At 48.3% G+C, this 21,296-nt stretch overlaps 2 protein-coding genes across 4 annotated transcripts in view; both read left to right on the top strand.

Annotated features, from left to right (window-relative positions):
* The first annotated feature begins 9,614 nt into the window (after positions 1 to 9,614).
* Positions 9,615 to 21,296, top strand: part of GLB1 (galactosidase beta 1) — an 87,524-nt gene continuing 75,842 nt past the window's right edge. For 2 of the 3 annotated variants that reach the window (XM_043595853.1, XM_043595854.1), the window contains exon 1: positions 9,615 to 9,809. In XM_043595853.1, the coding sequence (XP_043451788.1) occupies positions 9,732 to 9,809 (78 nt within the window). In that variant the 5' untranslated portion in view covers positions 9,615 to 9,731. The remainder of the gene's footprint in view (positions 9,810 to 21,296) is intronic. The other variant, XM_043595852.1, reaches the window with a different exon arrangement.
* Positions 10,006 to 13,339, top strand: TMPPE (transmembrane protein with metallophosphoesterase domain). Its single transcript, XM_043595855.1, has one exon. The coding sequence runs from the start codon at positions 11,944 to 11,946 to the stop codon at positions 13,285 to 13,287; it is 1,344 nt and encodes a 447-aa protein (XP_043451790.1). The 5' UTR covers positions 10,006 to 11,943; the 3' UTR covers positions 13,288 to 13,339.

Here is a 21,296-nt window from a genome sequence, read left to right as displayed (position 1 = left end):
AATCCCGGCTACACATAACAACTTTTCAATCTAAACAATCTCAAACAAACATGGAGTGATTCCATTCGTCTAGAGTTTAAAAATATACTGAAGTACACAAAATATCCTTTAGGAATGCAAACAGTACAGTCTGGCTGATACGAAACACAGAGTGAAACCATAATGAAAAAAAAAAAACCATAGGAGCGCCTGAGTGGCTCAGTCGGTTAAGTGCCCAACTTCGGCTCAGGTCATGACCTCACAGTTCGTGAGTTCGAGCCCCACGCCGGTCGGGCTCTGTGCTGACAGCTCAGAGCCTGGAGCCTGCTTCGGATTCTGTGTCTCTCTCTCTCCCTGCCCCTCCCCTGCTCATGCTCTATCTCTGTCTCTGTCTCTCTCTCTCTCAAAATTAAATAAACATTAAAAAAAAAAAAACCTGTAAATCAAAACCTTGGAAAGTGGTTTCCTGTAAGGTGGAAGGAAGGAGCCAGAATTGGGAGAGGGTGGCATGGGGGTGAGGGGATAGGAGTGAGTATGAAGATACCCACCACCTCAATTTTTATGCCATAGATATATAAACATAAAAATTATACATGTATATGTTATATATATTTTTTAAAGAAATTATTTTATAGTTACTTGTTCTTTGAAAAAAAAAATGTTTTTAACTGTCCCTTCCTAACGGAGGGAAGGAGGCTCTGGAGAGAGCAGAGCTAGGGAGGGCAGTTTGCCTGGTCCCCCGGGTCCTGCCACGCCCACTAAGTCCAACGGACACGGTGGCCTCTGCTGACCCGTCGTGTGGTCCCGGTGGGTCACCACTGAGGAGTCACCCCCATCACCCTTGGCCCAGCCCCTCCGGGTCCATCAGCTCTAGGCCACTTCCAGGCCACTCTGCTTTGACAGTGAAATCTTTGGGAGCTGCTTGGATCCCAGCCTACCTTCACATATTGCAAGCCAACCCGCCAGCCCCACAGAAGATAACTCTAGGGAGGAGACGGGAAAAGCATGAGGGACCGAACCGAGGCCTCGAGGGCTTGAGTATGAAGAGTGGGGGGAGGGAGAGGGGAACAGCAACGGTTCTGTGCGTCACCTTTGAGGAGCAAGGAGGTGGGTGGGCAGGCGGAAGTCAGGGGAACAGTGCTTTCCATTGCCCTTCCACACAATTTGTAGAAGTGAAACCAGCCCCCGCCTAGTGTGGCTGACCCCTCCTTCTGGGGCTCTTCGGCCGCAACAGAGCTACGTCTAACAGTGGCTGCCCCCCGCCCCCCGAGGAGCCAGTGTTCTCCCATGTGACATTAATGACAAATTCTCTTTTCTATCATGAATTTATTCCTGCTTTTGATACACTGTTCAGCATCTACCTTATAGCAAATCCTGCCTTGGAATGCTAAGGTGAATCAGACATACATCCTTGACCAAGAGGAACTTCAAGTTGAACAGAGGTAAGACATCTATTGCTTTTTACTTTTACATAAACCTATAGTGTATTGCTGGGTGCCAGGTACCTATCAGAGAAACGACAGCAAACTTTTCCTCAGGGAGCTCACAGCCTGGAGAAGACGGATAAGTAAATCTTCAACGACCCTACCGTTAGAGCTGGAAGGGAGACACGGGCAGAGTACTCTGTGGGCCCCAAAGAGGGTTGGGTAAGTGTCTTAGACTGTGCAGGCTGCTGTAACAAAAATGCCGCGGGACGGGTGGCTAAACACGGAAATTTATTTCTCAGTTCCGGAGGCTGAGGAGTCCAAGATTAAGTTGTTAGCAGATTCAGTTGTGGTGAGAGCCCACTTTCTGGTTTCATGGATAGCTGTCTTCTCACTGTGTCCTCACATGGTACGAGGGGCCAGGGAGCTCTCTGGAGTCTCCCCTCCTCCTCCTCCTCCTCTTCCTCCTCCTCCTCCCACTTCTTCTTAAGTTATTTATTTATTTATTTATTTAGAGACAGAGAGAGTGCAAGCAGGGGAGGGGCAGAGAGATAAAGAGAATCTCAAGCAGGCTCTGCTGTTGGCACAGAGCCTGACTCAGGGCTTGAACCCACGAACTGTGAGATCATGACCTGAGCTCAAGTCAAGAGTTGGAAGCTTAACCAACTGAGCCACCCAGGTGCCTGTCTGGAGTCTCTTCTATAAGAGCACTGATCCCATTCATGAGAGCTCTGTCCCCATGACCCAATCACGTAAAAGACCCCACAGACCCCACCTTCAAATACCATCACATGAGGAATTAGGCTCCAACACATAACTTTGGGGGGTGGGGACAGAAACCGTCAGTTTATAGCAGTCATCTAGTCTAGAGCAGCAGCCTAGGGCTCAGAAGACAGGTGGCTAGTGAATCTGTCGCATAGATCTGTTTGATGTGGCAATTCCACAGATTGTGGTCGCATTACTACTGATCCTCTCTGATCTAGGAGTTACAAAGTAAACTATCTCATAGAGCCTACAAGGTATGTCAACAGTGAAGTGGACCAGATGGACAGAGACTGTTGCCTACGAGAGGGGCCAGCCGTGCCTAAAATATGTCCCGATGCATATCTCCCATCTACTGTTACCCCCCAAGGGCCCCGAGGGCCTGGTGTCATGAGATCTTCGGGTCTTTGAAGAGAAACTGGAAACCCAGATTATGAAAATTCCTCTCATCAGATGGTGACACCTCCAGAAACTGGATAAAATGTCGGACCCCGATGGACCAACATGGTTGTCAGAATGAATAGCTCTTCCGGCCACAGCTACTTGCAACCTTCTATCGAGCTGGGAAACAACCGTGATCTTTCAGGGAAGTGAGCCCCAGCTGTGGAGGTGGCTGTAAAGACAGAGAGGGTGGGCTACCTCTCAGGGCCCTGGTGAAGAAGAAACCACAGGCCGAGACCAAAGACATGAGAGGGAAAGGAGCTGAGACCTCCTGGAGAAGGAAATGCTCTTAACAGTCAGGTGACAGAAAGAACAGAGGAGAAAAGGAGTGTTTAAAGCAAAGTCATCAATTCTTTTTCCCGAAGTCACGTCTCACTTGGGGCATTTTTACGTGTCTAGACATCTCAAACTCCTGAAAGGAAGTTCGAGGACACGGGGACAAGGACATCCTCACACTCATGACTGCCACATGGTGCGCTCCAACTCCTGATGCACAGCGCTGACTTTTATTGGGACTTTGGATGAACTGCTGGCCAATTATTTCACAATTTTATCTTTTTATTGTTTCATAACCATACCCATCAGTTGCTTGCACAACTTAACCCCGGGACGCAAGCCTCAGGACTTTCTGGGTCAGAAAACGTAAAGACATGTGAGAAAGATAAGGAATTGCTACAGAGCAGAATTGTCTACCTCTGTAGGCTGGAGGATGTATTGCTTTATTTTTAAATAGCTTTTTATTTTGACAGAAGAATTCCTGGATGGCCTTATACCTAATTCATCAATAGTTAACATCTTGCCTTATTTGCGCCATAATTGCTGCCTCATCGTATACGTGTAATATAAATATAGATATTATACAGTTATTCTTACCATTTGAGGTAAGTTATACCCCGTTGCCCCTCAATATTTCAGTGTATTTCCAAAGAGCATAGCCACGGGGTCATTATCAAAATTAGGAATTTTAATATTGATAGAATATTATTTTTTTAATGTATAGTCTATATTCAACTTTCGTTAGTTGCCCCAATAATGTTTTTTGTAGCTATTGTCCCCCCTGGTTCAAGATCCAATCTGAGATCATGCATTGCACATAGGTGTCATTCATACCTTTTTTTTCTTTTTTAAACATTGTTTTAATCAAGTAACGCAGTTGTTTAAAACAGGAAATTTTAAGACCATTGAATAGATCAAAGTGAAGGATTAATTTATTAAGATGACCTCTATGGATAAAGTTTTAATATGTGGGTTTGAATTCCACTGGAAGTTTGGCACCAGACTGAGACACTGGTCTAAGCCAAAATTGTCTCTTTAGTGTTTAGAAGCCCCACACAGGTTTTGGGGGCACCCGGGTGGCTCAGTCAGTTGAGCATCTGACTTTGGCTCAGGTCACAATCTCACAGTGTGTGAGCTGGAACCCTGGGTTGGGCTCTGCGCTGACAGCACGGAGCCTGCTTGGGATTCTCTCTCTCTCAAAAATAAATAAACATTAAAAAAAAAGTGGGGGGGGGGGGAAGAAGCCCCAAACAGGATTTCCTTCAGGTTAAGAGAAGGGGGGGGGGAGCTGTATAACAAGGTATCATGTCTTTTTAGTGGAGGCTTTGTTTTTTTCCTTGCTTTTAACATACATTGTTTAATACTTCTAAAACCTATTATAAATTACAATTAATAGAATTTTCTAAATATTAGAAAAGTAAAGTTAGTTCAATGCTTATGCTGAAATACAGATCCGAACCGCCATTAAGACTTGAAATTTGCTGAATAAGAAATCTTTGTTAGGACTGTAAGGGAAACCAGATTGGCCAAAGGGGTTGAGATTGAGTCTTGTGTGCAAAAAAGCCCCATTGGGATAGAAACAGGGTTTTCGTCTGTGTTACTGGGCCACACCTCTCTCTCCCCTTCATTGTTCTTAGCACATGAGGCCCCTGTGCTTCTTAAAACTTCATCTTTGGTGAAGGATCAGTTTTGTTTCTGTGGTTATCAGTGCTTCTCCCCATGGTTCAAGGGCTGATCCTGCTGTAAAATAAATAAAATAAAATAAAATAAAATAAAATAAAATAAAATAAAATAAAATTAAATATAAATATAAATAAATAAAATAAAATAAAATAAATAAAATAAATAAAAATAACTAGTAGAAGGAAATAAAAATAGACACAGAAAATTCACATCTTCTGTTTTCATTATTTGATTCACCTGACAAACTTTCTCAACTTGCCACAGGTTTCTAAAGACCCACACTGAATTCCGGAACATATTTCATGCCTCTGGTACTCAGACCACACTCTGAGTAGCACCGGTCTACATGAGAGCATGCACTGTGTTTGTGCAGGTCAACGTCTCACCGGAGATGAGTCCCCACAGGGCAACCGTCTGCTCCTGGTCATTTCATGTCCCCCACGACCCGGAGCAGCAAACTCTACACGTGCACTTGGGCAGGCACGAAAAAATAAAGTATCAACAGAAGCACAGCCTTGGAAAAATAACTCCTGCTAAGTTCAGGCAATAGGACTTCAGAGCTTCATTTCCACCCAGCCCTGTGGCGAGTCAATTAACTCCTCTGTGCCTCAGGTTTCTCATCTGTGAAATGCAGACAATAATAGCAATTTGGATGATGAGGCAGACGTGACACACTGCTGGTAAAGCATCGACTCAAGTACAATACAAAGTCAAGTACTAAAATCTCGGAAACAAACTGCGATCTACACTCCCTGGGCAAGCTTTCACTGTAAAGCGCCAGATAAAAAATATTTTAGGCCTCGTGGGCCTTAAGGTCGCTGTTGCAATAGAGCAGTTACACATACAATGTCGAGGATGGGGAGTGGCTGTGTTCTAATACAACTTCATTTGTGGACACGGACATCAGAATCGCATATCGTTTTCAAATGTCACAAAATGTTATTCTTCTTTTGATTGTTTCCCAACCACTTAAAAATATAGACATAATTCTTAACAGACGGGCCATACAAACACAGGCAGCAGGCCAGAGTTAGGCTGCTGGCCTTTGTCAACCCCTGTGCCTCGATTCAGTTACGAATGCCTGTTGTATGTTATCACCGTGGGTCTTTATTACAAACTGGGAAAGAAGGTGGGAAAAGTTGAATCTGCCACATGCTAAGGATTAAAAGATTTTTTTAAAGTTTCATTTTGCAATAACTCAGATTTGGAAAAAAGTTAAAAAAAAAAAAAACGGTACATGGGGCACCTTGGCAGCTCAGTCGGTTAAGCATATGACTCTTGATTTTGGCTCAGGTCATGATCTCATGATTTGTGAGTTCCAGCTCTGTGTTGGGCTCTGTGCGGAGCCTGCGTGGGATTCTCTCTATCTGCTCCTCCCCAACTCATGCTCTCTAACTTAATTAATTAGTTAGTTAATTAATTGATTAACAAACTTAGAAAAAGAAGAGGGGCACCTGGGTGGCTCAGACGGTTAAGCATCTGACCTCTGCTGAGGTCATGATCTCACAGCTCGCGAGTTCAAGCCCTGTGTCGGGCTCTGTGCCGACGGCTCAGAGCCTGGAGCCTGCTTCGCATTGTGTGTCTCCCTCTCTCTCTCTGCCCCTCTCGGCTTGTGTTCTCTCTCTTCCGAAAATAAACTTTAAAAAGAAAGAAAAAGAAAAAACAGTACAAAGAATTCTTGGTTGATTCCTAAAACGTCAACATTTTACCATACTTGCTTTATTGTTCCGCGTGTGTGTATATACACATTTTTTTTCCTGAACTGTTTAAGACTTTCAAAGGTGACACCCTTTTATTACCTAAAACCAAAGACATTCTTTTATATAACCATGGTGCGAGGATCAAAATCAATAAATACAAAACTATTGTTTAATCTTTAGACTTTGTACTATCAAACTCAGGAAATTAACCTACAGGCCTAATTCTGACATCATCAGCTGTCCTACTAATATTCTGTATGTGCTAATGTCTTCTATCCATCACCTCCGCTAACTTCCCCAACTACCCAGTGAGTTTGATATTATTATCCCTGTGTTACCCGTGAAGGAGCTGAAGCTCAGAGAAGTTAAGTAACTTGCCCACAGTCACCCAGAAGGCACAGCTGGGATTTTCACTCAAGTGTACCAACTTCCAAAGCCCTTGCTGTTCGTTATTGGACCAGGATCGCGGAGTTTGGAAAGGACTTCCCGGTACAAGGAGAAGGAGCTGGTGTTCCAGGGATGAGAAGGATCCGAGCAGGGAAAGCCATGACTGGTTCTCTGTTTCTCAAGGAAATGTCCGGTGGGGAAAGAGAAGGGAGGCAACAAACGGAATTTTAGTTATTGTTACATAATAAGAAAAGGGTTTTTTTGAAACACTTTCTAAAAGCAAAATATAACTTTTTAACTTATTTTAAAAACAGATACAGAACCTGACACAAAACAAATAAGTTAATGAATTCTTTAATGGAGAAAACCCTTGTAACCACCACCCTCCTGTTCAAGAAACAAAACCCTCCCAAACCCCAAAAGCCACTGCATGGGTGGGGTCCCAATCTCAGCTCCCCACCCCCATAAGTAACCACTATTCTTGACTTGTAGAGTTATTTCTCCCAGCGTTTAAAAACCAAATTAATGCCTGGGGGTGCCCGGGGGGCTCAGTCGGTTAAGCGTCCAACCTCTGATTTCGGCTCAGGTCGTGATCTCACGGTTCGTGAGAGCGTCGGTCTCTGTGCTGACAGTGCAGAGCCTACTTGGGATTCTCTCTCTCCCTCTCTCTCTCTGTCCCTTCTCTGCTCGCATGTGTATGCACTCTCTCTCTCTCTCTCCCTCAAAAACAAATAAACATTTTTAAAAAACTAAATTCAGATTTTTAAATGATCCACAAGTTGTACAAAATAATGCTAAATAAAGAATTATTCTAACCTTACCTTTTATTTTCCAAAATAAGGAGTTGGCAAAATAAAATATTTAAAACAAATGAATTGTGTGCTATGTCAACTATAACTAATAAAGCTGGAAATTTTAAAAATATGTGTGTATGTATTTAAAAGCAATATTTGTTTATTTATTTATTTTTCGAGAGAGAGGGCATGAGTGGTGGAGGCACAGAAAGAGAGGGAGAGAGATTCCAAGCAGGCTCCACTCTGTCAGAGCAGAGCCCAGTGTGGGGCTCAAACCCATGAACCTTGACATCAGGACCTGAGCTGAACTCCAGAGTCGGACACTCATCCAACTGAGCCACCCAGGTGCCCCCAAAGCAACATATATTTAAAAGCAAAATAGAACTACCTTATGATCCAGCAATAGCAATACCCTATGGGGTATTGCCCCAAGAACACAAGAACATTAATTCAAAGGGTTACTTGCACCCCTATGTTTATGGCAGCATTGTTTATAATAGCCAAGATATGGATATAGCCCAGGTGTCCACTGATTGTTGAATTGATAAAGAAGATGTGGTTAGGGCCCCTGGGTGGCTCAGTTGGCTAAGATTTCAGCTCAGGTCATGATCTCACGGTTCATGGGTTTGAGCCCCACATTGGGCTCTGCACTGGCAGTGTGGAGCCTGCTTGGGATTATCTCTCTCTCTCTCTCTCTCTCTCTCTCTCTCTCTCTCTCTCTCTCTGTCTCTCCCCTGATATATCTCTCAAAATAAATAAATAAATAAATGTAAAACAATTTTAAAATCTCTTTTAAAAAAAACATGTGGCATATATATACAATGGAATATTATTCAGCCACAAAGAGAAATGAAATCTCGCCATTTGCAATGACATGGATGGAGCTAGAGAATATAATGCTAACTAAGCAAAATCAGTCAGAGAAAGACAAATACCATATGATTTCACTCATATGTGGAATTTAAGAAGCAAAACAGACAAGCAAAGGGGAAAAAATAAGAGAGAGAGAAAGCGTGCTCTTAATTCTAGAGAACTAGTGTGGTTACCAGAGGGCAGGTGAACTAGGTGAGGCGAGTAAGGAGTGCACTTGTCTTAATGAGCATGGGGTGAGGTCTGGGAGTGCTGAATTACTGAACTCTACACCTGAAACTAATATAACATTCCGTTAACTGGAATTAAGATTCACACGCTAAATACACAAACAAATACGCTGAGAAACAATAAAAGTGATTTCCCTCTGAAACTTAGTTTCCATTAAAGCTAAGACTTTCCAGGTGACAGTGAAGAGGACGTGGGATTTTCCGAGCTCAGGGGGAACGGGCCAGGACAGGATTTTAACTGAGGCTACAGGGACTGTTCTCCCCCAAGAGTCAAAGATACAGTATCATTTCACATCCAACTGTCAGATTCCCTGCGGTGCAAGGCTGTTGAGGGACTCAAGTGCCAAACTGAAAGGCGGGGGTGCTGCTGCTTCTCCTATCTCTGAAAACCCAACCTTGCAGAAGTAGAAATGCCGCAAACCCGGGTGCTTTGGAGGGTTGGCATTTGGAATTGATTTTGTCGCAGTTGAACCGTAATCTCTAAAACCAGCAGCGACCTAGCACGGTGATTCTCAAATTTCTGCATACGCTGGAGTAACGTGGAACACTTGCAAAAATGCAGATTTCTGGACCCCACTCCTAGAGTTTCTGACTGAGAGCTTCTGGGACGATGGCCTGGAATTTGCATTTATGACAAGTACCAGGTGGGTGCAGGCACCACCCGTCGCGAACCGCCGCGTACGTCGTCCCCTTAGGTGTGTCGGCTCTCAGCTTCCCCCTTCGGTCCTCTCCAGGCAGCCAGGGAGCAAGGAGACCCTGGTTGAAGTCCGACCCCGGGACGCCTTATCAAGCTGCTGACAGTCGGGCCTCCTGATTGCCCGTCCAAAGGGACCCTCCCACCCGCAGCCACTAGCAAAATCCAGATAGAGCCACCCTGGGGTCACGCGCCCGCCCGCGCCCCCGGGGCTCCTCCGCGCCCCTCCCTGCCGCGGGCCGCGGCTCCACGGTCGCGGGGCGGAGCCGGCGCGGGGCTGGCTGCAGGGCCGACGGGCGGAGCAGGGGCGGGGGCAGGGGCGGAGCCGGCGCGCGGCTGGCTGCAGGGCCGGAGAGGGGCGGGGCGTGGGCGGGGCCGGCACGGGGCGGGGCCTCAGGGCCGACGAGGGGCGGCGCCAGGCCGCGGGTCCTCGGCAGAGCGACGCGGGGCGGCTGGCCGGCGCGCTGACTGCGGAGCGGAGAGGCCGGAGGATGGACTTGCCCGGGGCTGCTCGCCTTCTCTCTCTGCTGCTGGTGCCGCTGCTGCTGGGCCCTGCGCGCGGCCTGCGCGTAAGTCCGCAGGAGAGGGGGCAGGCTGGCGGGGTCCGGGCTGCGGCGGCGGCCAGCGGGGGTCCTGCGGGCCGTGGGCCCGGGGCTCCCGAGTGCGCCCCGGCAGGCAGGCAGGCAGGCAGGCCGGCAGGCAGCCGACCGGGCGCAGGCAGTGGGCCGGCCCTCCCGTCGGGGGCGGGCCGGGCGGGGCGCGCGTCCTTCCCGGTAGCTCTGCGGCTCGCTTGCTCTGCCCGCGTTTCCCCTTTCGTTTGGACCCACTTCCCCGTCGGTGCAAGGACGGGGCGAGACGAGGTGCGCCCAGACCCTTGCAGCCTTGCAGGTTTCCGGAGCGCGCAGTATTGGAGGCGCCGTGGGCTCTGGCGTGAGGCGCCCTCCCTTGCCCATTTCGGGAGCTGCTGAGCGCTCCGGAAGGAGAAAAATGGGGTCTGGAGAGGCCCGCGCGATGGAAGCGTTGGATTGATTTCCTTCGAAGTGTTGTCTTTTCAAACATCTCGTCCCCTTCTCGGCACTCCCTGCTGCCTGCTTTTGGCTTGGGTTTCCCGGGTCTTCAGGGTCTGGCGGTGTAGGCCAAGGGTGGGCCAGAGGTGGGCTGCAGGTGGTGGCCCGCGTTGCTGGAGGGGGGTCTGGCGGAGCAAGTAGGTGAGTTGGTGGGGCGGGCGAGATTGGCGGGGGAGATGGACAGCCCCAGTTCACTTGTCAGAGCTAAAGCGGGGGCCTAGGGGCCTCCAGACTGCCGCCTGGGGAGGCCAGCATCACAGCCGCGGAAAGGTTGGCGGGTGGGGGGGCGGGCAGGCAATCGAAATGGGCACCTGTCTCCCTGCACGTTCGGCGAACCGGCTGTGGTTCCTCCGAAAGTTTGGGTGGGCCGAGGCTGGGGCGTGTTTTCAGTAGAAGATGGTGGAATTTGGGCCCATTGACTTGTAAATTGCACCGCTGGCTAAAAGGCTTTCAGTAACTTGCCTAGGCAGAGAGAGGTCATACTTTAAAACCAAGGGTGAAAATTTTAAGTAGTTGAAAAACACCTGCTGAAAACAGTGGAACATGGGGTTCTTGGGGAAAGATCACTAAAATCGAGTTCTTGCTAACTTCCATCTCTGGTCTGTGGTTTCCACGCTCCGTTTTTGTTTTTGTTTTTGTTTTTGTTTTTGTTGTCTAAAAGGCCTGAAGGAGCTCTTGAGTGAGAGCTACGCAGCTTTGAGAACCACTGGCCAGGGAGCACTGGGGAGCAGTTCCCGGGGAACATTGGCAGAGAGAGAGGAGGAGGGTAGATTTTAACCCGTACCTGGGAGGGTTGGGGGAAGGGAGAGATGGGCATTTATGGATGAGCTTGTGGACAGGGCAGCCCCCTGGGCTAACTTTACCTTAGAAATTAAAAGAGAAAATTTAAAACTATTTATTAACTTATTTCAGAAATAATCGTTACAGGTTCACAAACTATATTTATATATATAACTATATATTAACTATGTATGTATACACACACGCATATATTTTGAAAAATAACAATATTTCTCCCCAGAGCTTAGGAGGGAGAGTGGCACTGTTTTACATTTTTGCAAATCTCTTTCACGTCTGTCAAGTCCTTGCCAGGTCACATGTCACAGAGCCTCACGAGGGGTCCACTATGCACTCGTGAGAGAATGAGAATGGAAAAGGCGGGTACAGCCTAGGGTTATCGTGGAAATCGTTTTGACCACATGATCCTCCCGCGAGGCTCGCCCCGGACCACACTTTGCAAACTGCAAATTTAGGATAATGTTTTTCTTATTATAAAAACAAAAAAGTTCCTGTGCTTTGTGGAAACACCTTTACATATTTTCAGAACACTGTAAATAAGGAAATGAGAACTGCCCATCGCGTTGCAATCCGTTGTGTCTGTATTTTAATAATCAAATGTAGCGGCCGCCAGATTTGAGCGGCTTGGATTCCAGGCGGGTTGGGTAGATGTGAGTGGCCTTCAGGTTTTGAATGGGGACAAGGAAGCTCTAATATCCCACAAAGCTGACGCAGGTTCCTGGTTGCAGGCGGAGCTGACCTGGAAACCTCTCCTTGGCCACTGTCCTTTCTAAGGAGCTCACCTTGCAGAGCCCGCCCGCCCAGAACTGGCAGGGGACCCTCTTAGGAGCAGAGAAAAATGGCGATCTTCAGGCAGCTGTCCCTGCGTGCAAAGGCTGCCCTGGCCGCCGGCACCGTCTTCGTGTCCATGATTGTGTCCCGCTCCTGTCTGGCGGGGAGCCTTGAGCTCCGGGCCTGGCGTTGGCTGTTCCGCCTGCAGCTCGCCCTGTTTGCCAACTCGCTCATGCTCATTGGCTCCCTCTACATCTGGCGGAGCACAGTCAGCAACCTCAGCCACTGCCCGGGCGCCGAGTCCGCCTGTTTCCAGCTCTGGAAGATGGCGGTTGTGGCGTTTCTGGCCCTGGCCCATTCCAGCTTCTTCACCATGCTCTTTTTAGTGGCCGAGGAGCCCTATCTCTTCTCCTTGGCAGCCTACTCCTGCCTCGGGGCGTACATCATCATGGTCTTCTTCCTCTGCACCCTCAGTGGCGTGGAGCAGGCCTATCAGCTCGTGGCCTGGCGCAGCGGCAGGGTCGTGGGCGGCCTCGACAAGACAAGGAAGGTGGCGGTCAGGCCGGCCCTGGCGGTGGCAGTGACCGCTGTGCTCAGTGTGGCTGGGCTTCTGAACGCCGCCCAGCCCCCGGCCGTGAAGACCGTGCAGGTGCCCGTCCGTCAGCTGCCTCCCTCGATGGACGGCCTCAAGATCGCGCTCCTCTCCGACATCCACTTGGGCCCCACCGTGGGCAGGACCAAGATGGAGATGTTCGTGAGGATGGTGAACGTGCTGCAGCCAGACGTCACAGTGATCGTGGGGGACCTCTGTGACGCGGAAGCCTCCAGCCTGCGGACGGCGGTCGCTCCTCTGGACCAGCTTCGCTCGCGCCTCGGCGCCTACTTCGTCACGGGGAATCACGAGTACTACACGTCGGACGTCAGCAACTGGTTCGCGCTGCTGGAATCCCTGAACGTCAGGCCCCTTCACAACGAGAACGTGCGGATTTCCGCCACGGGGGCCCAACCCGGGGGCGCTGAGGACGACGACTGGATCTGCCTGGCTGGGGTGGATGACATCGAGGCGGACATCCTGCACTACTACGGCCACGGCATGGACCTGGTCAAGGCCCTGGGGGGCTGCCGCCCGGACCGCCCCACCATCTTGCTGGCTCACCAGCCCCTGGCTGCCAAGAGAGCCCTGCAGGCTCGGCCGGATATTAGCCTCATTCTTTCTGGGCACACGCATGCCGGGCAGATCTTCCCCTTGAACGTGGCAGCCTATCTCCTGAACCCCTTCTTCGCCGGCCTCTACCAGGTGGCCCAGACCACGTTTGTGTACGTCAGCCCGGGTACCGCCTACTATGGGATCCCCATGAGACTGGGCACCAGGGCAGAGATTACCGAGCTCATCCTGCGGCGGGCTCCTTGAACCTGGCCCTGCCCTGTGCGCCCCTTCGGAGTCCTCGCTCTTCACCCTCCGTCCCTCTTCAGAGCGGGTGGCCTGCTTTACCCCCTGCAGCCTCTGCTGCCCAGCCCTGCCCACGCACGCTCGGCCACAAGCCTGGCTTGAGCAGTAACTTGCGCTGGGGCTGCCTAGCGAGCATGGGCTGGTTTCCTCCGCAGATGGCCAGTTGCTTATTTATGTGTATCTGCGAGGCCACTGACGTCCCGTATGTCAGAACAAGCGTCCCTTTTCCAGGTGATGTGGAGTGAGCCCTCCTTGTCCGCAGAGCTCACAGGGCCGCAACGAAACGGGGTTGCCTGAGAGGGACACCTCTAAAAGCAGAACAGAGAGGAACACTGGCGGTCTGAAACCCTCTTTAGGACTTGGGCAGTTTCCAGCATCACTGGAAGGAGCTTCTGGGGAAGGGGCGGGGTGGCCAGGTGAGCCAGAACAGGCAAGAGGGAGGCCCCTCTGGCCACTGGAGAAGAATGCTTTCTTTTCCCCGCTGGCTCTGGCAGAGTCACCTTTACTGAGGGCATCAGCCAAACCCGCGGGGACACAGGGCTCGTGCTGTCCCGGGCCTTGAGTGATACTTTTACTGCCTGTGCTCTTGGGCCTTTGGGATCGGGGGTGGGCTGGAAAGACACAGGAGCACGGTGGTAGGCGATGGGACGCTAAGGGTTCCGCTGCTGAGGAACTCAGAGGGGGCTTCCCTCCCTTGGCTCCCTTTATGCACCGCTTGGGGGAGGTGATGAAGGACAGGCTACTTTTCCCTGTTTGAAGGTGAGGAGACTGAGGCCGAGGGAAGTAGGGCATTGGCAGAATGACAGGGTACGTAGGAGATTCTTGGCTGGAAGCCGGGTCCCCTGCCTCCTCTTCTGCTGTCCCGTGGGCAAGTAGTTGTGTCTGTTACAAGCGAGTGCAGGATTCAGACACATCTGACTGTGCAAAGGGCTTAGGGCCTGCTGGTCTTTCAGAGTGGTTTGCTTGAGGCTGGTTTCCATTTGTCCACGATTACTCGGGCCAGAGCCCAGAAGGAGGTTGGCCGGTTTCAGTGTAGGGTGTCTGTTACCCTGGAAGAAGAGTCAGGAGGCTGCGTGCCCCTCCCCGGCGCCCACCCCACCCCACCCCTCACCCCGGGTTCGGGCCTGCGTCTTGTGAGGCACTGAGGTTTGCTCTCCACGGGGGAAGTTGGGAGCTGTGCGGGGAGCGGCAGGGCTTCGTGCTCTGTTGGGGCCTCCAGGCCTTCCCTTCCCCTGGGCCCCAGCTGTGGGTGGCTGGGACTGTCTTCCCTGCTGGGTGGCCTCTGTTCCCACACCCAGCCCTCCATCCCCCACCCTGTCAGCGTTATCCTGGGGCTCTGGCCAGGGGACTGTGGTGCCATGCGGCCGGGCTCTCGACCCTCTGGAGTGACCCCACCCTGCCGGCCAAGCCTCTTGGGCCAGAGGCCAGATACCCTTTGACCCTGAGGCCAAGTCAGTAAGCTCTCCTCTTAGAAAAAGTTGCACTGGGAAGCTTGGCAACCTCGGCTCAGCGGTGGCCCTTTTGTGATTGAGAGTCTTTCTCCACCGCCCTGCCTGGAGAGGCTCACCCGCTGCTCCTGGGTCAGGTAGCAGCCCGCACGGGACTTGACCTCACTGAGCCGCGGTTTCCCTCACCTGAAAATGAGGATAACTTAGCTGCCTCAGGATGGTTTCACGGGGAGAGTATTGAGGCGTGGCGTCAGGTACGCGGGGCACAGTCACTCAGGAGGCACTGGGTGGGGTCAGCATTTAAACATCACGTGGGCATGCCAACCGCGTCAGGCACGGGCGCCCGGAGGCACCTGTTCTGGAGCAGTAAAGCGGGAAGTGTGAGTGGGTAACCCGCTGCCAGGGGCCAGCGATCAGGGTCAAGGCGGCAACTGCTAGGGTTTGCTTTCTTTGCCTGTGCTGCCGGGTCCGGTGTGCATTCTGCCTCAGGGGGTTTCTTCAGCCTCCTCCTTGCCTTCCCGTGTACGACAGACAGAGTCCCCGGGGATCCTGGGGGCCACCTCTCCTGTCGGCAGGCAGCGAAGATGCTGACGGCGAGCCCGCCAGGCAAGTTTCCCATGTGTCTTCGAGTCGAGATTTCACTGGGTTCCTCGTTTTGTATCCCCTTGTGTTCGTCGTCCTTGCGGCCGGGAGCAAGTTTGGAGAGCACGACCCTGGCCCTTCTTTTCATACAGTTGAAAGACGGCGGGATCACAGGAGAAGTGGCCTTGCGCGGGGTGCCAGGCCAGCTCCCAGGTTCTGACCCCCTTCTCCACGGTGCCACGCCTAGCTCGCCACCCCGTCCTGGCCTCTGGATGACTGTACTTCCAAACCCTCCCTCTGCCTCGGGACCTGACCCTGTTTTGTGGATCATTCTAGTTGCCTTTCCAGTTCTGTTTTGTGTGGATTTCACCAGACCACCTTCCGGCACCTTCTGGCACCTTCCGGCGCACCTGGTGGTGGTCGACTTGCCTACCCGGTTATTTTGCCGCTTTCTTCAGTGTGGCTCTTTCTCACCCCGTGGCCTGAGCTTTGCGATGTTAGCTTCCTTCAGCTTCCTTATGTTTTGTCTTGCACTTTGTGTCTTTTTTCTCTTGGATGCCATCAGGCAGGGCCATCCTGTGTGCCTTGGGAGGACTCCGCACCTTCTCACGCCTGCTTTGTATTCCACGACGTGGAATTGTTCCCAGCAGAAACTGGCGGGCCACTCCCCACGGCACCCTTTGCACTTCTGTTCCCCGTTCCTCCTCGTTTACTTGCCTTCTTTGTTTTGTTGGGTTTTGGCTGGGGGAGGCGGTGAGGAACATTTACTTGAAGCTTGAACATTCTTTCAATTTTCTTTTAGTTTCCTTTTTTTTTTTTTAATTTGTTAAACATAAGTTGAGATGTAATGCTTTATTTATTTTTTAATGTTTATTTTTTTTATTAAAAAAAAATTTTTTTTAACGTTTATTTATTTTTGAGACAGAGAGAGACGGAGCATGAACGGGGGAGGGGCAGAGAGAGAGGGAGACACAGAATCAGAAGCAGGCTCCAGGCTCTGAGCCATCAGCCCAGAGCCCGACACGGGGCTCGAACTCATGGACCGCGAGATCGTGACCTGAGCTGAAGTCGGACGCTCAACCGACTGAGCCACCCAGGCGTCCCTAATGTTTATTTATTTTTGAGAGGGACAGAGACAGAATGCGAGTGGGTTAGGGGCAGAGGGAGAGGGAGACACAGAATCTGAAGCACTGAGCTGTCAGCCCAGAGCCCGACGCGGGGCTCGAACTCACGGACCGCGAGATCGTGACCTGAGCTGAAGTCAGACGCTCAACCGACTGAGCCACCCAGGCGCCCCTGTAATGCTTTTTAAAAATGAACAATAGCGTGTGATAAATTCATGCTATTCCATCCTTTCCAAACATCCAAGCACCCTTTTCTCCCTTTATTTTGTTTTAAGCTTTCTTATCGTGAAATGTAAAAGCATTCACAAAGTAGAGAGGATAGCATCGCGAATGCCCAGGTACTTACTCATCATGCAGCTTCAACAGTTAAGACCATCCTGCTGTTCTTTCTCAGGTACTGCTGCCTCATACTCTTTCTTTTTTGGCTGGAATATGTTGAAGCAAGTCTTAGCATAACTTCACCCAAAAATACTTTACAAAAAGCATATCCATAATGCCATTGTATCCAATAAAAGTAATAGTAATTCTTGGTTTTTAAGTAATCTCTACACCCAACGTGGGGCTCGAATTCATAACCCCCCGATCAGGAGTCTCGTTCTAGTGACTGAGCCAGCCAGGTGCCCTGGTAATAGAGATTCTTTAAAACCATTTAATACCCAGGTAGGAGATCTGGGGCTGGAAGCCAGGCCTTCTACCTCTCAATAAAGGTGTTTTCGCCTCCCACCGTTTCGGGGTTAAGTAGTTGTGTCTGTGACAGGTGAGCACAGGATTAAATGCAATTAACTGTGTAGAGAATTTGTGTTCAGTTTTTCCTGATTATCTCACTTGTCTTTTTTTCATCATGATTAAAAACACCTAGTGTCAAATTGATCATCTTAATGATTTTTAGGTGTGCCATTCAGTAGTGTTAAGCGTATTTCTGTTGTTGAAGACTCCATTCCTTTTTAAGGCTGCATAATATTCCCTTGTAGGTACATACTACGTTTTGTTTATCCGTCCACCCGTCCGTTCAGTGGACCTCTGGGTCGTTTCCACCTCTCGTCTGTTGTGAATGGTGCTGTGACGAACACGGGTGTGCAAACATGTCTTCGAGGCCCCGCCTTCTGTTCTTTTGGATGCACACCCAGGAGTGGGACTGTCGGATCATATGTTAGTTCTGTTTTTCATTTTTTTGCGGAAGCTCACTACTGGTTTCTGTAGCAGTTCCACGATTTTACATTCCCACCACGATGTACGAGGGCTCCGGTTTTGTCTACGTCTCTACGTCCCCGCTTGCTCCTTTTTTTGATAATGGAGCGAGGTGATACTGTGGTTTGGATCTGCATTTCTCTGATGATTAGTGACGTTGAGCATCTTTCTCTGTGCATATTAGCTACTAGTCCATCATCTTTGGAGAAATGTCAATTCAAGCCGTTCGCCTCTTTTTCAAATCAGGTTATTTGATTTTTGTTTTTATTATAGGAGGTCTTTATATATTCTCGATATTGACCCCTTATCAGATAAATGATTTGCAAATACTTTCTCTCATTCCAAAGACTGACTTTTCACTCTATTGGTTGTGCCCCTTGACAGGCAAAAGTTTTTAAGTTGGATGTCTTATTTGTCTGTCTTTGTTTTTGTGCCTGTGCTTTGGTGTCATATCCCCAAAATAATTAACCGAATCCAGTGTTGAAGATTTTCCCCTTTGATTCCTTCTAGGAGTTTTATGGTTTTGGGTCTAATATTTAGGTCTTTAGACCATTTTGAGTTAATTTTTGTATATGGTATAAGGTAAGAGTCCAATTTCATTTTTTTGTATGTGGATATCCAGTTTTCCCAACACCACGTCTTTTTTTTTTTTTTTTTTTTTTAAGTTTACTTTTGAAAGAAAGAGAGAGAGAACAAGCAGGGGAGGGGCAGAGAGTGAGAGAGAGAGAATATCCAAAGCAGGCTCCAGGCTCAGCTGTTAGAAGTGCCCAATGTGGGGCTCAAACTCCTGGACCGTGAGATTATGACCTGAGCTGAAGTTGGATGCTTAATTGACTGAGCCACCCGGGTGCCTCTCCCAACACCGTTTTTTGAGGAGACTGTCCATTCCCTGTCAAATGATCTGAGAGTCCTTGTGAAGACCGTCTGAGCATATACGTGAGGGTTTATTTCTGGCCTCTCTAGCCTATTGCATTGGTCTGTTTGTGTTTTTATGCTGGTATCACACTGTTGATTAGCTTTGTAATATCTTTTGGTATCCGGAAGTGTGAGTCTTCCAACTTTGTCCTCCTTTTTCAAAATTGTTTTTGGCTACTTGGGGTTCCTTGAAATTCCATATGAAATTTAGGATGAATTTCTGCAAAAAATGGGGTGGGATTTTGATAGAGATTGTGTTGAATCTGTGTATCACATTGGGTAGAATGGACATCTTAATGTTTGTTCCTCTAATCCTTTCTTTCATTTCTTTAAGCAATGTTTTGTAGTTTTCCGTGTATGAGTCTCACCTCCTTGTTTAAGTTTATTAAGTTTTTTTTTTTAATTTTTTTTTTCAACGTTTATTTATTTTTGGGACAGAGAGAGACAGAACGTGAGCGGGGGAGGGGCAGAGAGAGAGGGAGACACAGAATCGGAAACAGGCTCCAGGCTCCGAGCCATCAGCCCAGAGCCCGACGCGGGGCTCGAACTCACAGACCGCAAGATCGTGACCTGGCTGAAGTCGGACGCTTAACCGACTGCGCCACCCAGGCGCCCCTATTAAGTATTTAAAAAAAAAAATTTTTTTTTTAACATTTATTTATTTTTGAGACAGAGACAGAGAATGAACAGGGGAGGGGCAGAGAGAGAGGGAGACACAGAATCCGAAACAGGCTCCAGGCTCCGAGCTGTCAGCACAGAGCCTGACGCGGGGCTCGAACTCACGGACCGTGAGATCATGACCTGAGCTGAAGTCGGATGCTTAACGAACCAAGCCACCCAGGCGCCCCTTAAGTATTTTTTTTTTTTTTAAATGCTGTTGTAAATGAAGTTCTTTTCTTAATTTCCTTTTCGGATTGTTCATTGTCAGTGTATAGAAATGCAACTGATTTTTATATGTTGATTTTGTCTTCTGCTATTTTGCCGAAAATTTTTCATTAGTTGTAACAGTTTCTCTCTCTCTCTCTCTTTGGTATATGAAACTTCTCATTTGTTTTTCTTGCCTTGTTTCTCTGGCCGGGACTTCCAGTACTCTGTTGAATAGAAGTGGTGAGAGCAGGCATTCTTGCCTTGTTCCTGATCATAGAGGAAAAGTTGCAGTTTTCGCCACTGAGTATGGTGTTGGCTGTGGGCTTTCATATGCGGCCTTTAATATGTTGAGGTGATTTTCTCCTATTCCACGTTTGTTGAGTGTTCTGTCATTAAAATGGTGTTGAAGCTTGTCAAAACTATTTCTGCCTCAATTAAAATGATCATGTGGTTTTTGTCCTTTATTCTGTTAACGTGGCGATTGATTTTCATATGTTGAATCATCTTTGCATTACAGGAATAAATCTTACTTGGTCATAGTATATAATGCCAAGTTGTTGAATTCACTTTGCTGGTATTTTATTAAGGATATTTGTATCAATATTCATCAGAAATATTCATCTGTAGGGGCACCTGGGTGGCTCAGTCGGTTAAGCGTCCGACTTGTCCCAGGTCATGATCTCATGGTTCTTGAGTTCGAGCCCTACGTCGGACTCTGTGCTGACCGCTCGGAGCCTGGAACCTGTGTCTCCCTCTCTGTCTCTGCCCCTCCCCAGCTCATGCTCGCTCTCTCTCTCTCTCTGTCAAAAATAAATAAAAACTTAAAAAAAATCATTAAAAAAAAGAAATATTTGTAGTTTTCTTGTTATGTCTTGTCTGGCTTAGGTATTAGAATAATGTTGGCCTTATAGAATGAGCTTTAGAAATATTTTCTCCACTTTGATTTTTTGCAAGATTTTCAAGAAAATTGGTGTTGATTCTTTAAATGGTAGAATTCTCTGGTGAAGCCATCTGGTCCTGGATTTTTCTTTGAGATTTTCAGTTAGTGACTCAATTTTCTTTCTAATTGTTGGTCTCCTCAGATTTTCTATTTCTTTGTGATTCAGTCTTGGTAGGTTGTATATTTCTAGGAGTTTTTTCATTTGTTCTAGATTACCCAGTTTGTTGGCATATTATCATTCATAGTAGCATCTTACGATCTTTTTTTATTTCTGTGGCATCAGTTGTAACATCTCCTCTTTTATTTCTGATTTAGTTATTTGAGTCTTCTCTCTTTCTTAGTTAATCTAGCTAAAGGTTTGTAAATTTTGTTGATTTAAAAAAAAAACTCCGTTTCATTGATTTTTTTTTTCTGCTGTTTTTCTATTCTCTCATTTATCTCTGCTCTGATTTTTATTATTTCCTTTCTGTTAGCTTTTGGTTTAGTTTATTTGGCTTCTTCAGGAATTACGTCTTTTTACAGTTCTTTTGTTAGAATCATAATCTAGAAACAAGGTCCAGGGGCACCTGGGTGGCTCAGTTGGTTGGGCATCCGACTCTTGATTTTGGCTCTGGTCGTGATCTCACAGTTTGTGGGATTGAGCTCCACAGAGCCCACTTGGGATTCTCCCCCTCTCCCCCACTCTCCGTCTCTCTCGAAAATAAATAAATAAACCTAAAAAATAAAAAATAAAAACAAGGTCCGTATACCGTATGTGATATATTTCTTAAATCTAAGTCTATAAAACATCCTCCCTTCTTTGTGTCGTTTCCTTGGTCAAGTTATCTGGATATTATTTCTTTCTATTTCCTACATTTTGGATTTGTGGTAATGTTTACTGTGTTGTACTATCCCTCATTTTCTGTG

This window comes from Prionailurus bengalensis, chromosome C2 (assembly GCF_016509475.1).
Source record: "Prionailurus bengalensis isolate Pbe53 chromosome C2, Fcat_Pben_1.1_paternal_pri, whole genome shotgun sequence".
Lineage (NCBI taxonomy): Eukaryota > Metazoa > Chordata > Mammalia > Carnivora > Felidae > Prionailurus > Prionailurus bengalensis.
This window is presented reverse-complemented; position numbering and strand designations above follow the sequence as displayed.